At 40.7% G+C, this 19,627-nt stretch overlaps 1 protein-coding gene and 1 long non-coding RNA gene across 2 annotated transcripts; one reads left to right on the top strand and one right to left on the bottom strand.

Annotated features, from left to right (window-relative positions):
- The first annotated feature begins 57 nt into the window (after positions 1-57).
- c2cd2 (C2 calcium dependent domain containing 2) lies at positions 58-18,857 on the top strand. The gene is made up of 13 exons (XM_073479935.1): positions 58-890; positions 1,278-1,373; positions 3,258-3,377; positions 6,527-6,628; positions 6,893-7,009; positions 8,831-8,939; positions 11,127-11,235; positions 11,346-11,410; positions 11,541-11,656; positions 11,777-11,945; positions 13,362-13,603; positions 14,003-14,270; positions 16,549-18,857. Exons 1-13 carry the CDS (start codon positions 609-611, stop codon positions 16,767-16,769), a joined length of 2,016 nt encoding a protein of 671 aa, XP_073336036.1. The 5' UTR covers positions 58-608; the 3' UTR covers positions 16,770-18,857.
- Positions 9,097-11,833, bottom strand: LOC141007573 (uncharacterized). The gene is made up of 3 exons (XR_012180020.1): positions 11,786-11,833; positions 9,420-9,554; positions 9,097-9,210 (listed from the first exon to the last, which is right to left on the bottom strand). It is a non-coding gene; the product is annotated as an uncharacterized lncRNA (long non-coding RNA).
- Positions 18,858-19,627: the final 770 nt, after the last annotated feature.

Raw genomic sequence — 19,627 nt, forward strand, 5'->3', positions numbered from 1 at the left:
ATTCTGGGAGTTACAGTTTGTGCCACATATCCGTTTCAGAACGGCAACTTTGTACAGTCAGACTCGGCTGCAAACCAAGTCCAGAGGCAAGGACAGCACTCTCCGTCTCAAGGATGTTTTACCGGGACTCTTGTTCGATATCTGGACATCGTCTGGTGGAGCATAACGGTAGACGTCGGAAATAATTAGTATTTGGGAAACTTTGGCCGTTGCGTAGCTAATGAATGTAGCTAGTTAAGCGAACCGCGGCGAAGATTAGCTAACTAAGCTAACAACCATACTCAATGAGAGGAGGGGAGTGCGCTTTTCTGCAGGTATATTTGAAGCTAGAGACTACCTTTAGCTTTTCGACAATGGTCTAGGTATCTATAACCGGCGTGCGTAATTTGAAGCCTCTGTGTAGCTTTTAAAAGCTGCTATGAAGTACTGCAACATGGATAGCAATAAGCATAATTTGCTTTGGAGGTTGAGATCAGTGCTCTTATCAGTTGCGGGAGATTGCTTTCATTGATTTCGCCCTTCCCTGACCAAATACATACTATGAGGTTGCCAGGAAATTTCTCCGAGGAGGTGTGTTAAGCTGTGATCATCGTTTTCATTTGCAAAGAATGTCCGACTTTGAAAGTTCCAGTTCATATTTCGGTTTGGAGGATCCGCAGTGGCTATGCATGGTCACACTTTTCATCGCGTCCCTGGGCACTCTGATACTGTATTTCGTACAGTATTTCCAACAAAGGGGTGTAGGAAAGAAGCAGAGAGCAGTAGAGGACAATGCGGCGAAGGAGGAAGCCGCCTCTCTGCTGGGATGGGCGCTGTCACTGAAAAGCTGGAAAAGTCAGTGGAGAGGAGCCTGGTGCAGGGCTCTGACTGACGAATCAAGGAAGCGTGGGGTAAGTCTCATGACCATCAAGCCACCAGTCCACTCTATGACAGGCAGGTGACACCAATAAAAGTGCAGCTTGTCATAGGATGTGATTGTTAAAATGACCTGGAAAAAGAAGACTCAGCCACTTCAAATGTCACCCCATCCATTGACACATTTCTGACAGCTGACACCCACAGTATCACCTTACTGTACTTGCACCACCTCTGATCCACCTGTGTTGTTTTCTATTCCTCGGAATTATCAAGTTAGAACATAGTCATTGACGTTGCCAACGTGATACGTTCCAGCCTGGATCATTGCTCATTTATTGGAAAACTCCCTATTTCCCCGCTCTGTGAGTTGTGTAACAGGTTTGCTGTTGTTTCAATGTTTCTGTCTTCCTCCTCACCAGGGTCCTGTTCTTTTGACTTTTGAAGAGGATGACGTGGAGGCATCAGAGCTCATGGTCAGCCAAGTGTCCAGCTTTCAGAAGTCTGCCAGAAACAAGGTACACAGACCATAAAGTCTATCGTTTATACAGTTTAAGGGCTTTTCCTTTACTGAATATGCCTTACTGCTGTGTGTTTATGACCGTTTGTGCAGTGATCAATAAATATAATATCATTTCATATCTAGATCAGTTGTACTATTGTTTAAGTGCCAGTGCTGTGTGCTCCTCCTCCTTCCAGCCGCTGTAAAATAATATCTTTTGTTTTCCATGGCAGCTTCAGCATTTATCTGGATTATAGCATCAGACACTTATAGATTTCTTATTTCCTTGTTTATGTACTTTATTGACAAAGGCTGTCCCTCAAATCAATCTCCCCTGCCCTAATTCAGTGCAAACAGAGCCTTTCTTCGACCAGTGCTGCATTTTAGCCTGCAGCAGACAACCTCTGACTCATCCACTAGCCAACTTTGCTACAGAGACTCCCCTGATTAATTAAGATTTGGCAAATAAATCTGCTTATCTTTTTATCAGGTACATGCCTGTTACCAAATCAGAAGACGCGTGAATTAATAGTTCTGCTTGAAAAAATGTTATAAAAACACTTGATGCATGATGCTTCTTTCATCAGTCATACATATTGTGTTCCAACCTGCTGCAGACTGTGTCCAAAACAAACTGCAACCAGAGGGCTTTTATTTTTTCGAGAGGTCAGATAGGGACAAATTGCTTGCTGTGTTTGCTGGCCTGGTTGGCTTTGCAGTGCTCCCAATGCAAACTCAGCCCTTTCTTTGTGATCATCATGATATGGGGCAAAATACCAGGTGCTCTGTTGCTGAATGCAGTGAGTTTAATGAACAGAGGCTTATTTTTACCCGTGTATGTGTGTCTGTGTGTGCGCAAGCTTTAAGAAGCTTACATAGCTGTCAAGCTCAGCAGTGAGGAGGAGCAGGCAGACAGGAATGCAGCAGCACCTATGTTTATGTTAAGGTTTCCCCTTACTGTGATCTAATACCCAGCTAGATGCAAACACACCCATCCTCCACTGAAATCAGAATGAATACAGCGATAAATCTGTTTAAAGTAAGAGCATACTTTACCATTATGTGCTAATTGACAAAAGTTCAGTTACAGATCCCTTTTCAGTGAAAGTGATTAATTGTACTGACAGATGATTGAATCTGATGATAATGCCTTTGGAAGCTAGTAGAGACCGTGTTCCCCTTTCTCAGTTCATTGTGAACTTCCCTTAAGGCAAATATTTTGCTTTTGGATCAGTTTTAGTAAAAGTCAGTGTTGTAAACACATCTCAGTGGTTTTATGTATTCAGTTTGTGCCATGTGTTTTTGCAGGGCAGCAACTAACGATTATTTTCAATCAATTAATCTGTCGATTATTTTCTTGATTAATCGATAAGTTGTTTGGTCTGTGAAATGTCAGAAAACGGTGAAAAGTGTCGATCAGTGTTTCCCAAAGCACAAGATGATGTCCTCAAATGTCTTGTTTTGTCCACAACCCAAAGATATTCAAATTAATGTTGTGGAGGAGAAAAGAAACCAGAGAATAATCACATTTAAGAAGCTGGAATCAGAGAATTTAGACCCTTATTAGAAAAATAAAAATAATATACCCAAACTGATGACTTGATTATCAAGTTAGTTGGATTAATTTGATAGTTGAAAATAATCAGTTAATCAATTAATTGTTGCAGCTCTGGTTTCTTGTGCAAGACTCTACACATTACACACACACTAATATAAATGTATGATCAAGGTATCCTTCCAGTTCCTTGAGTACAAATTGTAGTTTCCCTCCCTGTCTGAGTTGCTTTCTCATCACATGATGTCACAACACGTGAGTTGCATGCAAATGCTGTCACTGCTTTAGTTTAACATTCTCAGTAGATTTATGTAACACTAATGCCTCACTTTGTCTTCCCAACAGGCCGCTTCCTGCAGTGTGGTTGGGGAGACGCTTCAGTTCTCGGCCAGTGCAGCACAGACAACCATGGCTCCAGCAGATCCTTGTAAATACACAGTGTGTATAGCTCCACTGGAGCTGCAGGTAAATGCTCTATAGTTGGTCCGAGGGTATCTATTAAAGCCGTAAGTCTCATGTCAGTAACAACAATACTCATTTGTTCTTTGGTGAATATCCCTTTAACACCGGGGCGTCTGGAGACAGAGTTACATCCCTTGGAAGTCATTGTGGTTGAGTTTAATGGGAGATTTTATTGAACATGATGTGCTGCCCAGCTCACTGCTGGCAGGAGTCTTAGATTAAATGGTTGGGATATCTCTCTGTGCTTGGCAAATGTCCCGAAGACCTCATTAAAATCTCTGTCAGGCCTGTTTCCAGTAAGGCCTGCCCGCTTTGCCTACATTCCCATTTGTCAGGGGCAAGTACAGGATTGATGTAACTCTGAAGATATGACACAAATGACTAATGGCTTCCTTGTTCTTACCTGGAAATTACAATGATGGATTTTATTTGTCATGGCCAAGTCTGATGTGGTTCATTTTTCAGGTAGACTATTCCCATTGTTCACTCACAGTATTTCTTAATATTCTTGGGAAATACTTAGATACAGTGTTCAAAGTGTTTAAAGTTGAATCATAGGTAATGTGTTGAGATGTGTAATGCGCAGTGCTAGCTGCGGTAAGCTTTCATCCTGTTCTCAGGTCAGTGTTAAATCTTCACCAATGTATGGATACAGGTGGCTATACAAGCTAACCCAATTGTATTAAGGCTATATTTAAGCCAATAAGGTGCTTGTCATCCCTCCTGAGCTCGTTGTGCTATAAATACAACCTGAGTGAGAGCCTCCATAGCTAAAGTGAGGATTAGAGTTGGGCCTGTTTTGTTTTGGTTGTGGATCGGTTGTTGTTGCAGGAACATAAAGGAAGCCTCTTGTCTCCTTTTCACTCTAATTGTTTGAGCTTAGCCTGGAAAAGTCAGAGAGCCTTTTCAAACGTCTCCATCTATCCATCCATCCACTGGAACAGTTGTTGGCTTTTGACTGAGATCCATGCTAGAATGCTCCTGGCTGCTCGGGTTATGAGTGCTGGGATATGTGGGACAGAGGCTCTGGTCATTTACAGTGTATGGACACAATAATACACCCAGTACACTGCGGTGTGCTGCTGAGCGGACTTTGTCTTTTAACACACTACTGCACCACATGGCATGTTGCATGTGACGATGGACACATGTGACATTGTAATTTCGTTTTCATCTTTGAAATGCAAACCCTGCATTTACATATCTGTAGTATGACTCCACTACAGTCACTTCCTTCTTGTTGTAGTGAGTCAGGTGATGTGAACAATGAAACCATTTTAATAGCTGTGTATTTTTTAAGATTCTTCTTGGCAAACACTTTCGATTTTCAAGTTTCATTATTATGCTGACATAAACTTCCAGTTTAAGCTATTGGTATGAAATGATCTGGGTCATATCAATGCAGCCTGTGATATTGTTCTTCTGGATCCATCTAAATGTCCTCATTGCCATCTATCTGATGAGGCCTTTGTTTGGCACCACAGAGGCGGCTGTTCAGTCTTTCACTGGAATCCAGGCATGCTAGGACAAGATGGCCCAGTCTGTTTTCTCTTTCTTTCTTTTCATCTCTAATTCTTTCACTTTCTCTCTCAGCTGAGCTCAGTGTTGACACACACCTTGCTGACCTTCCCCACTTAACCCTTTTCCTATTTGTCAGGCTGGGCAGAGAGGCATTGCATTAGATTGTTGTACAGTGTATGATGTTGGCCATTATGATTAGAGGTGTAAATCTTCACTGGCCTCACCATTCAATACAATTCACCTGTCAAATTTTTGAATCCTCAACTTTCTATATTGCTGCACACGGCTACTGTTCCATCATCTAATACAAGCAGTGAGATAAATCTTAAATCCCTTTTAGTTTAGAGAGTCCTTTTAACAATCAGTCTAGTATAAAAAACTACATTTTTGTATTAGCCAGGCTTGCTGTATTCTTTATGGTTACAGATGTTAGCTTCAGGTGAAAACTGCTGACATGGTTAGTATTGGTGAGAGGCAGATTTTATACACAGAGTGTGTCTCATCCAGTTCATAAAATCAGAACTCATAATACTGGGTGTGTTTCTTTATCACTCGCTGCTGATCTGCCTCCCTCTGACATATCTTCATTCATAAGCAACATGAGCTTATGTTCACCCACAGTTCAGTGTTAAGTTATATCGCACCATTGCTCTCTTTACAACTTCATTGTCCAGCCGAGACTGGAAAATCAGCAATCAACACAGGCTGCAAACTCCTGATCATGCTCTGTCATTGTATCGATGCAGAATTTTCCACATTGCGATGCATCTTAGAATCGGGAAATTTCCACACCTCTAAAGAACACCAACTATCACCACACCATCAACTCTTACAGATTAGAGCTCCACTGATTAGTCAATTAGTTGATTAATTGATTAGTCAATTAAGCCAAAAAATATTTGCCGGTTAATTGATTCAGGCATTTTTCAGGCAAAAATGTCAAACATCTGCAGTTTCCAGCCTCTTAGATTTGCTGCCTTTCTTTGTCATTCATGGTAGTAAATTAAGAGTCTTTGGATTTTGGAAAAAAGAAGCAATTTGAAAACGTCAAATTGTCAAAATTGTTTTTATATAAATAATTGTTAGTTGCAGATTTTATCACACCAAATCATACAAATGATTCCTTTTCTAATTAGAATCCATCCACAGAGTACAATTTGAAGTAGATTGACAGAATAACATATTCAAGATGTGGCAAAATGTCTTCAGTTTTCCTTAGCCTAGCATTTCTCACTGCTGTGGAAGCAAGTCAACAAATTAACAGTAATCCACTGGGATGCATTATGTCTGATGTTGTGGAGACTTTTTTTATTTTCAAGTGAGGGACCAAAAGCCCACAGAGACATAGTTGTTAAAGCAGTTGTTTGAGTTACAGACCAATCTGCGGCAGCAACAACCCAGTGATTTGTTTCCCCCCGGTTAGCTTAGTTTAAGCAACATCCTGAAACAGTGTATGATATGTTGGTAAATATAAAGAGAACCAGTATTGATACTGACAGTGACATTTTTATCTGATCTACCTTTAAACATTGTTATAGATTTACTATAAGTGAAGCTGATCAGCACTGTAAGACTTCTGATCACCATGTCATCAGAAGGCATATTGAGTTTGTCTCCTCTGTGTCCCTCAGCTTGATCTACAGATGCAAGAAGCTAATGATGAGGTGAAGGTGAGCTGGGGAGTGTCTCAGCTAGAGACAGGGGAGCTGCAGGTGACACCCACTTCTACCCAGGTAATTTTAGGCTAACACACAGAGAAATGTTTGACTGTACTGAAACTGATTGTTGAATATGTGTTAGAATAAACTGAATGTGGATTTTTCTTTCTAGACAAGAATTTGTGTTAATTGTCACGTTTGTCATGTAAATAGGAGCTTTAGCATTTAAAGTAAGATGTATACTTTTTTTTGTTACTTCAAGAAAGGAGGTTATGTTTTTGTTACAATCAATTTGGTGTTACGAGTAATTTACCTAACATCATATTCTCTCTCTGTCAGGACAATCCCAACGCTTCCAGCGTAGCAGCCATTACGGAACAGTTGAAGCAGCTGTTATGCACGACCCGTCCCTCTGTGATGCTGAGCTGCAGGCCTGCTCAGGCCTCAGAGGTCAAGGTGAGAGGAGAAGTCATTCCTGACGCACAACATCTAAACATCTGCCACACAAGAACTCCCATGTGGACAAGGGTGTACAAGTCTGTTCTGGTCATTGTCTGCAGATTAACAAATAGTGTTTAAAGCAGCTGTAATCAATGTTTTTATTATAATGACAATGTGAACATGTTCATGATTAGTGAGGAACCTATAGAGAATTATCACTTGAACCTGCAGCTCCCTTTGGCTTTATGGAGCTTTACAGGGAGTTTCAGTTCATTGTTTTGCTGTTCGGCTGCAACTTTACTGTTTTGATTCACTCTTTCATAGAGTTGTTTCTGCCACGGCAGGCAGCTGTTTTCAGCTAAAAAGCTCCACTGTACACTACCTGCTCAGCACAAACTATCAGACTGATATAGTTAACAACTAGCTGATGGATATAGTGGGAGATTTAGCGTCTAAAGAGCCAGATATTTCCTCAGGAGTTGGTAGAGACCAAAAACAGAGCTGAAAGAGAGAGAATGCTAGACTTGTTTTCACCAGATGACCAGGAACAAGACTTCAAATGAATGACGATGTTACTCCGTATCTTCTGGCATGTGAATGGACAACTTTTTCCTAACAAGTTAAATGTATTCACTTAAAAGATAATATGTACATTTTTGTTTCATTTAGTATCTGTTTCCTCCAAGTGGCAAAGAAATCAGTTATTGCAGGTTTAATCCATACTTTTATATCCAAGTCTTAGAACTACTGACTGTATATTCATGATAAGAGCATGTAATCATCCCTAACTAAAGCCTGCACTAATGTAGAAAGAGTTTATTATAGTGATATTAATTTACAAACAGGTTTTTACTGATTCACTCCAGCCATCACAAGATGTCATGTCATGCGTTTCTGATTTGATTATGTGTCATGTGTTGGCACATCAGTAAACTGTAGTTAGAATTCTAAGAGTGAAAGAAGGCACCACACCAAGTATAACAAGTATTTTATACTTACTCACGCTGAGATAAGTATCAGGTTCCAACAAATGATGTCCTCTTGGAAACAGTTGATTATTTTCATCCTAATATTGACAAATAACTATTGCCTAAGTCACCAGCGCCCAAAGAGATCTCTTGTAGTGTCCTATTTTCCAAATGTTTTGAATTTTCCCAGTTATGAAAAGGAGAAAAACAGGCACATTTCCCATTTCAGAGGCAGAAAGCCAGGAAACATTTGATTAACAGTTACAGCACAGACTGATTTTATCCTACTCTACTGACACCTGAATCCCCTGTGATTTAAAGATTTAAAATGATCAAGATGATCTGTGAGCCCATCAATACTAGATGATCTCTTCCAACAAGTCCAGGCAGGCATCTAATTATCAGGATTGGCAGATCTGATCTAAGACTGGCAAGTTCTCAGATACACTGATGTTCGCTGATGTTTTTAGTGTCTAAACACTGCTTTTCTTTCTTTACTTTACCAACTTATAAACTATGGTTACAGTGTCTGTCTCGCAGAGGCATTGATACACTGCACATTAAAATTGGATGTTGAGGAGCTAGCAGTCATTAATAAATGTGTTTAATTCTATTATATCACCATTTTCAATAATACTATAGGCAGCCTCTGAGAGTAATGATCCAATTTGCCCAGCTGAAAAGGTTTTTGGATTCTGGTTTGGTTCTGAAAGCCTTTTGATCTTCCTGTAATATGTTTGTGCAGCATTGTGTAGCCTCTGTATGAAAAGGCTGGGAAAAGGGTTCTTTGTTTACACTGGTGCTATTCGTATTGCTACCAGGAGAACTCCATTGTTGACTTATTTACTTACTGTGATTTCTCCAATAGGAAGCCCACAATAATGTGGTTTCACCCCCGAAACCCCCCCGTGCCCACGACTGGAAGCTGCTGGTGAAGAACACCCGAGTGACACTGAATCAGGAGGAAGATGCTGCAGGTGGGACACTTGTCCTGTTAAAAATTGAGTTACCCAGGTTCTGATGAAGTGTAAAAACAACAAGTTGTGTTTTTATGGTAGGATATGTGCCAGACTATTTATTCATAACACTCAACATCAGGCTGTGAAAAAGGGGTATCAGCAACACAGGGTACTTCTTTATCTTTTGCCAGATGGCAGCTGGGTGAACAGTTGTGGCTGTGGTAGGTGTTGTCTTTTATTGTCCTTTGGGCTCTGTGCAGACATCTCACTTCACGGATTCAGCGATGCTCTGTAGATGGGTGCCAATAAAAGACAAAGCTCGCAATGAAAAAATACACGTAAAAAACAAAATGTACACAAATTGATCAAAACTCAACATTATTGCACGGAAGGAAAAGAAGAGGAAGGATGAAATGATGCAAAACTACAGTCTGCAGAGTAGAGGCAAGACAGGCAAGTGAGACGAGAGACAAATGTCAGTAAAGGGGAAGGTCTCACATAGCCTGGGTCCAGATGTTTGAATCTGCCCACTCCACCAAGTTGACAGTGGAAGCAGTGTAACAAGTTGACAGTTCTGTTTTCTTCCATCCTTCTTCTTTCTATTTCTTTTTCTTGGCACCCTTACCATCAATTCTAGTAGCAAAGAGGAGGGAGAGCGGAGGGTTTGGGAGATTAATGGGAGAAATTATCACTCAGGATTACAGCAGGAGAAAGGTACAAAAAAAGGGATACTCGTGTTAAAATCGTTGTGTTGGCAGGTATGTCTCTTTGCCTGATAGAGTGACTTCCTGTTGTCACCATGAGGTTGCAAGCAGCCAGCAAAGACTAAGAGAAGTCACCGCCCCTACCAAGAAACAGCCCGGCACATAACCCCCTAGATGCCACAAATTTTGTGCAACATGTTTATCCATTGGTTTGGTAACTCTCAGCAACAAAGCTAATAGGCTTTTTCCCCCCAAAATGTCAAACTGTTCCTTCATTGGCATTTTTTAGCCCAGTACATAAAGAGAGGTTTTACAGAAGTAAACAGAAGAGTTTGATAAATCAGCTGCTGGTTCTGTTTTGTGTGAGTGTTTTTTAGGCAAGTATATGTTTAATATACCTTTAATTTCAACTTTAAATTACTTCATTTACAAACAAAAATTTTAAAACACTATCATAACACAAGGTAACATACATTCTGTTATAGCTAATCAACATGGAGTTTATCATACTTTTTTTATTAGGTGTAAGTATAACTATTTAAGGGAGTGTTTCTGCCTGGCCTTTGTTTATACTACCAACAAGCTGTAGCCTGTGCGTCCTGGTCAGAGCCTCTCCAGACAACGGGGAGGAGGTTTGTTTGCCAGTTGGCTGTCAAAGGTGGTAGTCTGTTGGTTAAAGTTGAAGAATGTTGGCCGTATTTGAATAATACACCCACATCAGTATCACTACACCCAGCGTGGTGGCACAGACCCGCAAAAATTGGAGATGCCCGTATGATCCAAGTGAAAACAAAGGACCAGGGTGTTGTCAGCCATGACACTAGATGACAATATGTTTTGAGTTGACTGTCCAGTGAAGTCTTATCCACAACCACTTTGTTTTGGTTGTTCCTTCGCTGAGTCATTCTCTAATTGTGAGTCAGTGCCTTTCAGGACTCCAGACATCCTCTTAAGTATTCTGCCCAACACGTAATATTGTACAACAGAGACATGACACATCATTCACCACTTCACTATCTGTCTTCCTTCCTTTAAGTGAAGAGCAGTTATACTTAGCTTAGCTTCACTTGTTACACTTCCTGTGGGCTAGAAGCCAGATCCAGAGCTGCTGCAGTGGGCGCTCGGTCTTTAAGATTCTTGCTGATGTTGTGTTCATTAAGACACAGTGCTGTCACAGTGTTGGAGCTTGGCTTGTGGCTAATAAATATCAGTGTAAGTGCTTCATGAAATGGGTTTCATCGCATGTGCTGAGGAAGCGCTCTCAACCACAGTCTCCTCTGACCTATGCATAATTCATCATATATACAGCGTACACTGACCTCCCTTCTGTCCATTAAAGTGAAGCAGTGGATGAAAAGGAGTGACCAAAGCAGAATTTAATCTTGCTCGCCAGCATACTTTATTTGATCAAAAGATTTTCAAATGAGTTTGCAGTTAGATCTTGGATCACACACTGTGTTTCTTTTTCCATGATACAGACTGTTTTCTGCTGTGTTTGCAGGCAGCATGAATCCTCTGTGTGTGCTGAAGCTAGATGATCCTCCACAGAGGTTTAACACCTCTGTTTTGAAGAACACAACCAATCCTGCCTGGGACCAACCGTTTATCTTGTAAGTTTTACCACAGAGCCACAGAGCACTACAAACTATCACTGTTTTTTTTTTTAAAGATGTTTGTCTTTTTCAATGCAATGTAATACATTTTCCTTCTTTTTCACCAGTGAATTGAATGGACTTTCGAAAGAGCTCATTATTCAATTGGTGAATGATGGACAACCTCAAGAAAGTAAGGAAATTACTGACTGTCTCGTCATGAATAAAAACCCAAATAAAAAAAGGCAAAGTAATTTTTTCACTCTCTGTGACTGTCACATGTTTTGGTGCCACCAGATTAAATTAGGTGTCTTTTCTCTCAGATTGCTTACTCGGTCAGGTGTCAGTGCCTTTCGATCTTGTAAAGAAGCAGCCCAAAGGACAGCAAACATTTGCACTCATGACCAAAGACAAAGTGACTGGATCACTTACTACTGAGGTAAGAGCATCATCCCAGTTAACTCAGGACATTATCATGTTAATTATGACAGTTTAATTCTCTTTATGTGTGTGAAGCTTTCATGTTAGAATATTAACTGTTGAAAATTGTATCCTTCAGTTTACCTACCTGGAGCCCAGTGAGGTGAGGTCCTGGCACCCTCCCACCCCAGCCTCCAGTAAGAGGGTTGAGATGGACCGTACAGTCATGCCCTGTGGCACCGTGGTCACCACCATCACCGCGGTGAAGAGCAAGCCGGGTCGTCCACTCCCTCTTGGACTCAACATAGGTACGGCACCACAAACTGTGAGACCACACAGTACAGGGAGGCTCATGGGGGTTTCTGTTTATTCTGCTGCTGCTGATGTAGAAACAGCGTCAACATTTTAAAATCCAAACAGCTGGCGCAAAGAGATAGTGAGTGTTGGCAAATATCCACTGATGTGGAGCTGCTGCTCCAAAACCAGAGTTCTTAGCACCCAGCAGGTCTATGGAGACTCTATTCCTCTGCTGATATATGACGATCCTTTGGTGCCATTGCCTTTAAATGTGTATTTACTCAAAGTAATTGAGTAAATACACATTCAACTTTTTCATATAAATAGGTATCTATTTAAATACTGCAGTAAATATCTTCACATGTAGATGCTGAGATATTGCTGTGATAGTTATGTTAATATTGAGTTAATTCATTATTTGCATGCAAATCAAACGCTGTAACTTCTGCGATAACGATCACATGAAACCTCCGATAGATCCTGCTAAGACTTATTAAACAGAGGCCATTTTAACCATGCTGCTGTAGCTGTGTGGCTCTATGGAAGGCAATGCTAATATTATACCTGCCAAACATTAGCATGTTAATATTGTGAGACTGTTAGCATGCTAATGATTTAATTTAGCATAAGTACAACCTCACAGAGCAGCTAGTTTGAGTCTTGTTATTTTAGAGGTTATCAGAGGCTTCTTTATGATTTATCTAAAACTTGAAACAGTAATTAATAATCAAGTTAATCACGTCCACACCAAGAGAGATAATGATAATGATAAAGATAAGAGCATCCACACTAATGCACAATAATGTTTGTGCACACTGAGGACTCCAGCTGTGTTGGCAGCTCAGGAAAATTGATATTGCCCTGTTTCTGCCTCATGTTGTGCAGAGAAACAAAAAGAAAACCAGAAGGATATGTGTAGGTGGAATTCTTCAGAGATGAGAGGAGTTAGGAGAAAGAAAGAAGCTGTGTGTTAATGATCTCTAAAGTCTATAAACACTCCATCACATCTACACAGTAGGAAGTCCAGTGCGATGTGACTGAAGTTTAATTTATCTGATCTTCGCAGAAGGACATTCTAGATGTTGATAGACCTTTTTCAAGCACAGGTGAAAATGATAACAGTAGTGACGGTTAAATTCCATTTAGCTGCTTCAGATCAGGGTCCTGGTTTTGTACATGCTGGCTCACTGTTACGCTGTCGTGCCTTATTTGGACATTTGAATAGCACAGAGCCATCATTAGTGTGCGTCATTAGTAAGAGCTGTGCTTTTCCTGCAATGACAAGTCGAAAATGTCTACTGTGAAAAAGACCTAGCCAGCTGAAATTACAGTATTTTTTTTCAAGCTACAATACACATTGTCAAATCTTAAAAATATCTGTTTTGAGCTTCCATTATACCCATGATGATGACTTTGTGCTCCCTCAGATCCTGTCCATAAAGCGGTGGTCAACAAGCCCAAGCTGGCGGAGCGTCGTGTTTCAGAGCAGGCGTCTATGCTGGGGGCCAAAGTCAGCAAGGCTCTCTCCTCTTCTGATACCGAGCTGCTGATGCTCAACGGCACAGACCCGGTGGCCGAGGCCGCCATCAGACAGCTCCACCAGTCAGCCAAGCAGAAGCTCAAGTCCCCAGTGAAGAAGAGTACCATCATCATCTCCGGCATCGCCAAAGTAAGGACAAGCTCCAGTACCAGAGAAACTGTCTCACTTTTACTTTTTCACTCTAGTACATTTTCACTCATTTATTACACAGATGTTTAAATGAGTGGGAAATGCATAGAAGCCGAGGAGTGACCTCTGGAAATCCGTTTCCACCAACACCTTTAAAGTTTGTGCGTTTCCTAACCTGTTGATTAAAACTGGGCTTGTCAGTGGAAAAACAGTTTGCCCAATCCCATGACAAACCTCCTGCCTAAATTACATGAAAAGACGCAGCGCTGCATATACAAATAGTTGGTCATTCATGATGCCAGAGGAAGTGTTTGCCTGAGCAAATGCAAATATTAGGTCAAAGGAAGTTTAATTTTTCCAGAATTGTATTTTAAACATGTAATATGCTTTATTTTCCAGACACCCTTGTCTCAGGATGATGAGCTTGCTCTGATGGCGGGCTACGCTGCAGCAATGGATGCCTCGATGTCGGAGGGCGGCTCTACTCAGGATGTGACCACAGCGATTGCGACAGGGACCAGTAGCCCCCCAGATGAGTCCGAGCCTCAGGAAGGCCCCAGCGGAATCGGCCGGCCTCCAGAGGACTGGGAGAGCCAGACCGGAGAGGAACTAGATCATACATCGCTATCCATGTGTGTGTCTGAGGCGAGCTGCAAGAAGAGCAGAGGTGAGAGGTTACACAGGGGTCTCGATGACTACCTAAAGCCATCAGTAACTGTGGACATGGTGATGTAACTGGTCATCATTGGTGTTTTATTCCATAAATCCTACTTAAAATCCTCCAGAAACATATTGCCTGAAGGCAGAACTTTTCTCCATTTGGCTGTGATCACGGCCATCTGTTGCTCCTCAGTGATGCCGTCTGTTTTTGTGTTTCTCTCTCTCTCTCCTTCCTTCTGTTTCAACCTTTCCATTTTCAACTCTCATCACTGCCATCTTAGAGGAAAGCAGTGCTAAGCTCACATTATGTCCGGATGAGTAAGTTACCTCATGAGTTGCTTGGTAGTATCCTCGGTACTCTAGTGTGTGTAGTGTCCACTAGTTATCAGTAGAATAGATAACATAGTTTTTTTGCAAATCATTTTCAGTTCATTTTAAATCAATTAGATATTAGTACACACATACTGTCGGTACTATGTTTTAGAACTTGTACAAATGTTGTGGGGCTGCACAATAAAGATAGTGCTGTGAACATTTTGCGATATTCATGTGCAATATTCAAGGTTCAGTCAGGTACTTAAATAGACATGGGTGCTTGAATTTATATCTGTGCAAGAACAGAAATTGTCTGTCTTTGGATTTATTTATGTTTTTACTTATCGTTGGTAAATAGGCTGCGTTCTGCTGTCTGCATGTGTGTGTCCCGCAATTGAGTCATTGTTTCACACACCATCTCACGGTCATGTGTGTGCATGACTGAGTGAAGTCGAATGAGGTTATGGAAAGCAAGTGAGAAAGCCAACATTAAGCCATCCTTAAGGCCTGTTAGTTGTCATTATGAAAATTCTCAGTGTTGCAACAGTAATTGACCTTGATCAGTGTGATACTCAAGAAGGTGTGAGAACGCTGAATATTATGTATTGCATATTCGGTAGACTGTGGGCAATGATCCCCCTTCTTGACTTACAGGTGTCGAAGACCATTGTCATTATCTTAGACTATAATTCCCTTATTTCACGCATCCGCCACTTCACAATCTAAAACAAGGCCGAGGTTGGAGGTGCCCTGAAAGTACGGTCAAACAACAATGGCTTGGACCACAAACCTTGGACTGTTAATTACATTTTAACACGAATGATGTAAAAAAAAAATGGGCTGAGGAGATGTCAAATACTGGTGCTGGTGTTACTGTCTCCATAAGTCATTAATTCAAAGTATTTATAATCTAATCCACAGATATTTGCTAATCCTAGCATCTCCTTGTGTGCAGAAAGGAAGTAGTACTGCACAATTAATCAAACTATTATAGAAATTGCAATATGGCCAAGTGCAATATCTGAATATCTGAATCTGAATATTTTGATACAGGTAAAATGTGTAACAAACAGCATTATAATGAAGTGCTGTAGTGCTGCAGAGATGTCGAGGCTGACAGATCTTGTTCTCCAGATGTAAGAAAACATGTTTGTTTGGTACTGACTCCAACAAATGTCACATCATCATGATTTGGATAGTTAATTTTGTTTGATAGTTTAGATATGCCAAAATAATTGCATTATGATTTTTAAAAAAGAATGATGCTTGCTTTAGGGTTGGACTTTGCGGCTGCAATCCGTTGCTACAGTTCAGTGTGTGTTAGCTGGTAGTAAAATACAGTTCAAAGTCTGATTGTCTCTAAGACTCGACAGAGCTCTTACACAGAGGAAAGACTAGTTGTCAAAGGGGGAATAAATACAAAGTTTATTTCCTTTAACCGTCCAGGCTAGATTTTATTAATCAGTAACCAACTAACACAAATCCTGTGCCCCTGCTGCTTCACATTGCTGTCTTTAAATTGCTGCTACGTCAGATACTTCAAAGAAATATTGTACATGCCTGTTATCTTGATATAGTCCTTGTCTAAAGTAGAGCTGCAACAATGAATCGATTGATCGATTAGTTGCCTACAAATATTCTGATATTTGATTAATTGGTTCCAGTATTTTTCTCAAAATAAAAGTCAAAATGATCTGATTCCAGCCTCTTAATGTGAATATTTTCTGGTGTCTGTTCTTCTCTATGACAGCCAACTTACAATCTTTGGGTTGTGGGCCAAACAAGACATTTGAGGACATCATCTTGGGCTTTGGGACACACCGAACAACATTTTTCACCCTTTTCTGACATTTAGAGACCAACCAACTAATCTATCAATCTAGAAAATAATCAACAGGCTAATCGAACAATGAAAATAATTATTACATGCAGTCCTACTCACAATAAATATTTTCTGCTCTCCACTACAGGCAGCTTCCTTCAGAAGAGTGCCAAGCTCTTCTTCCGGCGGCGTCACCAGCGCAAGGACCCGGGGATGAGCCAGTCACACAATGACCTGGTGTACCTGGAGTCTCCGGCAGCCGTGGAGCGGGCCAGCCGAACAGCCACACTTAGCCGCATGCTCAACCGCAAGAGTAAGAATAAGAGCAAAGCCAACGGCTCTACCTCCATGGGGGAGCCACATGCGTGACCCCCATCCCCCCATCCTCTCCTGTCACCTCAGTCCCTCCTACAACAACTACCATCACCACCTCCACCTCAAGCTTGCACTGGCAAACTTCCTGGCTAACCAACACCCCCCAGTGCTCGACCTGCATACTGGGGCTCCCGCATTGTGAATGGGAAAGCTGTGTAGATGGAAAAATATCCTCTTTACTGCCGTTTCCTGCTTCCTCTGAGAAGCACATATTCCACCAAAAGCAAGTGTGTGCATGTGTGGATGAAGGTCTCCTGTCTGAGATTAATGGCATTTCAGAGGATATTATTTAGCATGTTTCTTTTACTTGATTTTATGCAACATTTTGAAATCTTTTAAGTGCTTTTGTGGCCTTATTATGGACAGAAAAAGGACTGGTGTGGGCCATCAAACTCTCCCTGCTGTAAACCGTAAGTTTCCTACGGTGGAGCAACAGGACCAAAGATGAAGAGAAGAGTGGTATTCGTATGATTTGCACAATTTTAGTACCTTTATTTAAAGTGCAATGACAGGAGCTACTCTTGTGCTAGAGATTCATGTTAAAAACATTCACAAAGGGAGATGATCTTTTCAGTGCACGACCGGTGCAAGTGGGAGATTGTAACACGACTACTTTTTGACACTAATACTATGAAATATGGTATTTATATTAGCTCATTTAAAATCCTTTTAATTTCATTCCAAATGAAATAAGATTGGAACAACAGCTATATGTAATGGGCATATAAAAGCTATAAAACAAAGGCATCTGGGAAAATGTCAGCCTTGTGTCTCACAAAGACATCAGAACCAGACATTTATGATTGACATGTACAGAGGTGGTGTTATCATGCAACAAAGGCCATCAACAGAAATTAACGGCCTTCCAATAAGATGAAAAAGCAGCACTGTGGCTAACAGAAACTTTAGCTGTATGTGAACGTTTTGTGTTGACTCCTCTGCAGTGTTTCCAAATGATATGCAACTTTCTTATTTGTCTTCCTTAAAGATTCCTCCTTTACACTACTGTTAGCAGCATTGTTAATGTGTCAAAAGGGAACTGAATGAACCTTTACCCAGGGACTGTGACGTTACACTCGGCCATACTTGTCGCATTACGCACTAATGAAATCTGTTCTACACTCGGTCCAATCTGAATGAACTCCTCAGTCTTTTTATTTGATGTTTTATTGTTTTTAAAAGATGTAGCTTTGAACACATGAACAAGAGAAAGTGTGAACACGTTTGGGGGCAACCACGTAGTTTGGCTGCTTTTTTTTTTTATATCCAGCTAATGATTGTATTTTCTTTCTGTAAGCAGCTTGTTGAAGAAGTTTTCTGTACATCATGTTAACTACTGTTTCTTCTATAAGTTAATAGATGTAGCAAATTGGCAGACAGAACTAACAGATTGCCTTACAGTTATTCTGAGGATGATGTCACAGGTGGACTTGTTCCTTGACTTGACTTTTGGTTCCCGGGGCTGCATCCACCATCACACCAGAGGACTGAAGGACCACTGTGTTCCTGCACCATCAGCAGTGTCTAGAATCAAGACGCCTATGCTCATAACATATCTGTTAACTGGGTGTTTACATTATTAGACTATCAGAATTAAAAACACTCACTTGCTGTTCATGCCAACACTCTGCTGCAGAGCCACTGTGGGTTGTCTTTGTGTCTTGGTGTTATCAGTAAATGGTAAGAGCTGTGATCCCTTCTCATCACCTGCACTCTGCCACCATCATGGACTAGATTCCAGTCTGTTTTCGGGCTGAAAACAAAAAATTCTGCTACCATCTAGACAGAATCACCTTTAAACTCTGAGGAACGGAGGGGAAAACGGGTTGTTTTAATCGTGCTCAGCTTCAGAGCCCTTGCTTATGGCAGCCTGCAAGCATTGGCTACTGTTATGCATTCAGTAAGCAGTAGGTCTGTATGTGATTAATAAACTGCTTCCTGATGTTTTTTTATTGGCAACTGCTCTGTGCACACAAACTGACTTAACTGTTGTTGCAGAATGTCAGTCATCTCCCTGCAGGGATTGTAACTAATATACATATCGAGTTCATTTTCAACAATAAATATTGATTGGATAACTGAGATGTTGTTGCCACTTTGAATGTCCATCGCTGCAGAGAATTCTCTCCAGAGCTCCTTTAACTCAGAAACATGTTTATGTTGACATACTATTTCAACTCTTACATTTTACACAGGCTTTTGCTCTCAAAGGGGCACCAGTATCACATTTTCCTGGTTGAAAATAATGCGTAATGTGGTGGAAAGTAACTAACTGTATTTACTCAGGCACTGTACTAATATACATATGTGTACTTTTTTGGACTTGATACTGCTACTCCACTACATTTCAGAGGGAAATATTGCACTTTCTACTGCATTACATTTGTTGGACAGCTTTACTTTCTAGTCATTTTCAGCTCCAAGCACATAATGCATTCTTCAGCAAGAAAAAAAAAAGTCTCCCTCTATTCTAGTCTCTGAGGTCTGGAGTCCTCAGAGGATTATTTTCTATTATTTTGCTAAATCTGCCAGTGAAGAGGGAATATTTCAACTTGGTTTTCTAAACAAAAGTGAGTGAGATTCAACTTTTTCATACTTCTGGTGCTGCAACCCATGTTATTCTTTCTTGTTTCACGATACAACGAACAGAATATTTTCCAAAGTATTTTAATTCAATGAAAAACAGGTGGAAGTATTTTCACTGCACTGCAAAAATATGTTTTAGGGAGTCAATTACAGACAGCTTTGTACGAGTGAAGGTTTTTGCAGATTAAACTACAAAAAACTTGAAGAAGGAATCAGCTCAAGGCTGCTTACTGGTTAACTCTTGTGAGTATCCAAAAACATTTTTT

The sequence above is a fragment of the Pagrus major genome, chromosome 13, assembly GCF_040436345.1.
Source record: "Pagrus major chromosome 13, Pma_NU_1.0".
Taxonomy (NCBI): Eukaryota; Metazoa; Chordata; class Actinopteri; order Spariformes; family Sparidae; genus Pagrus; species Pagrus major.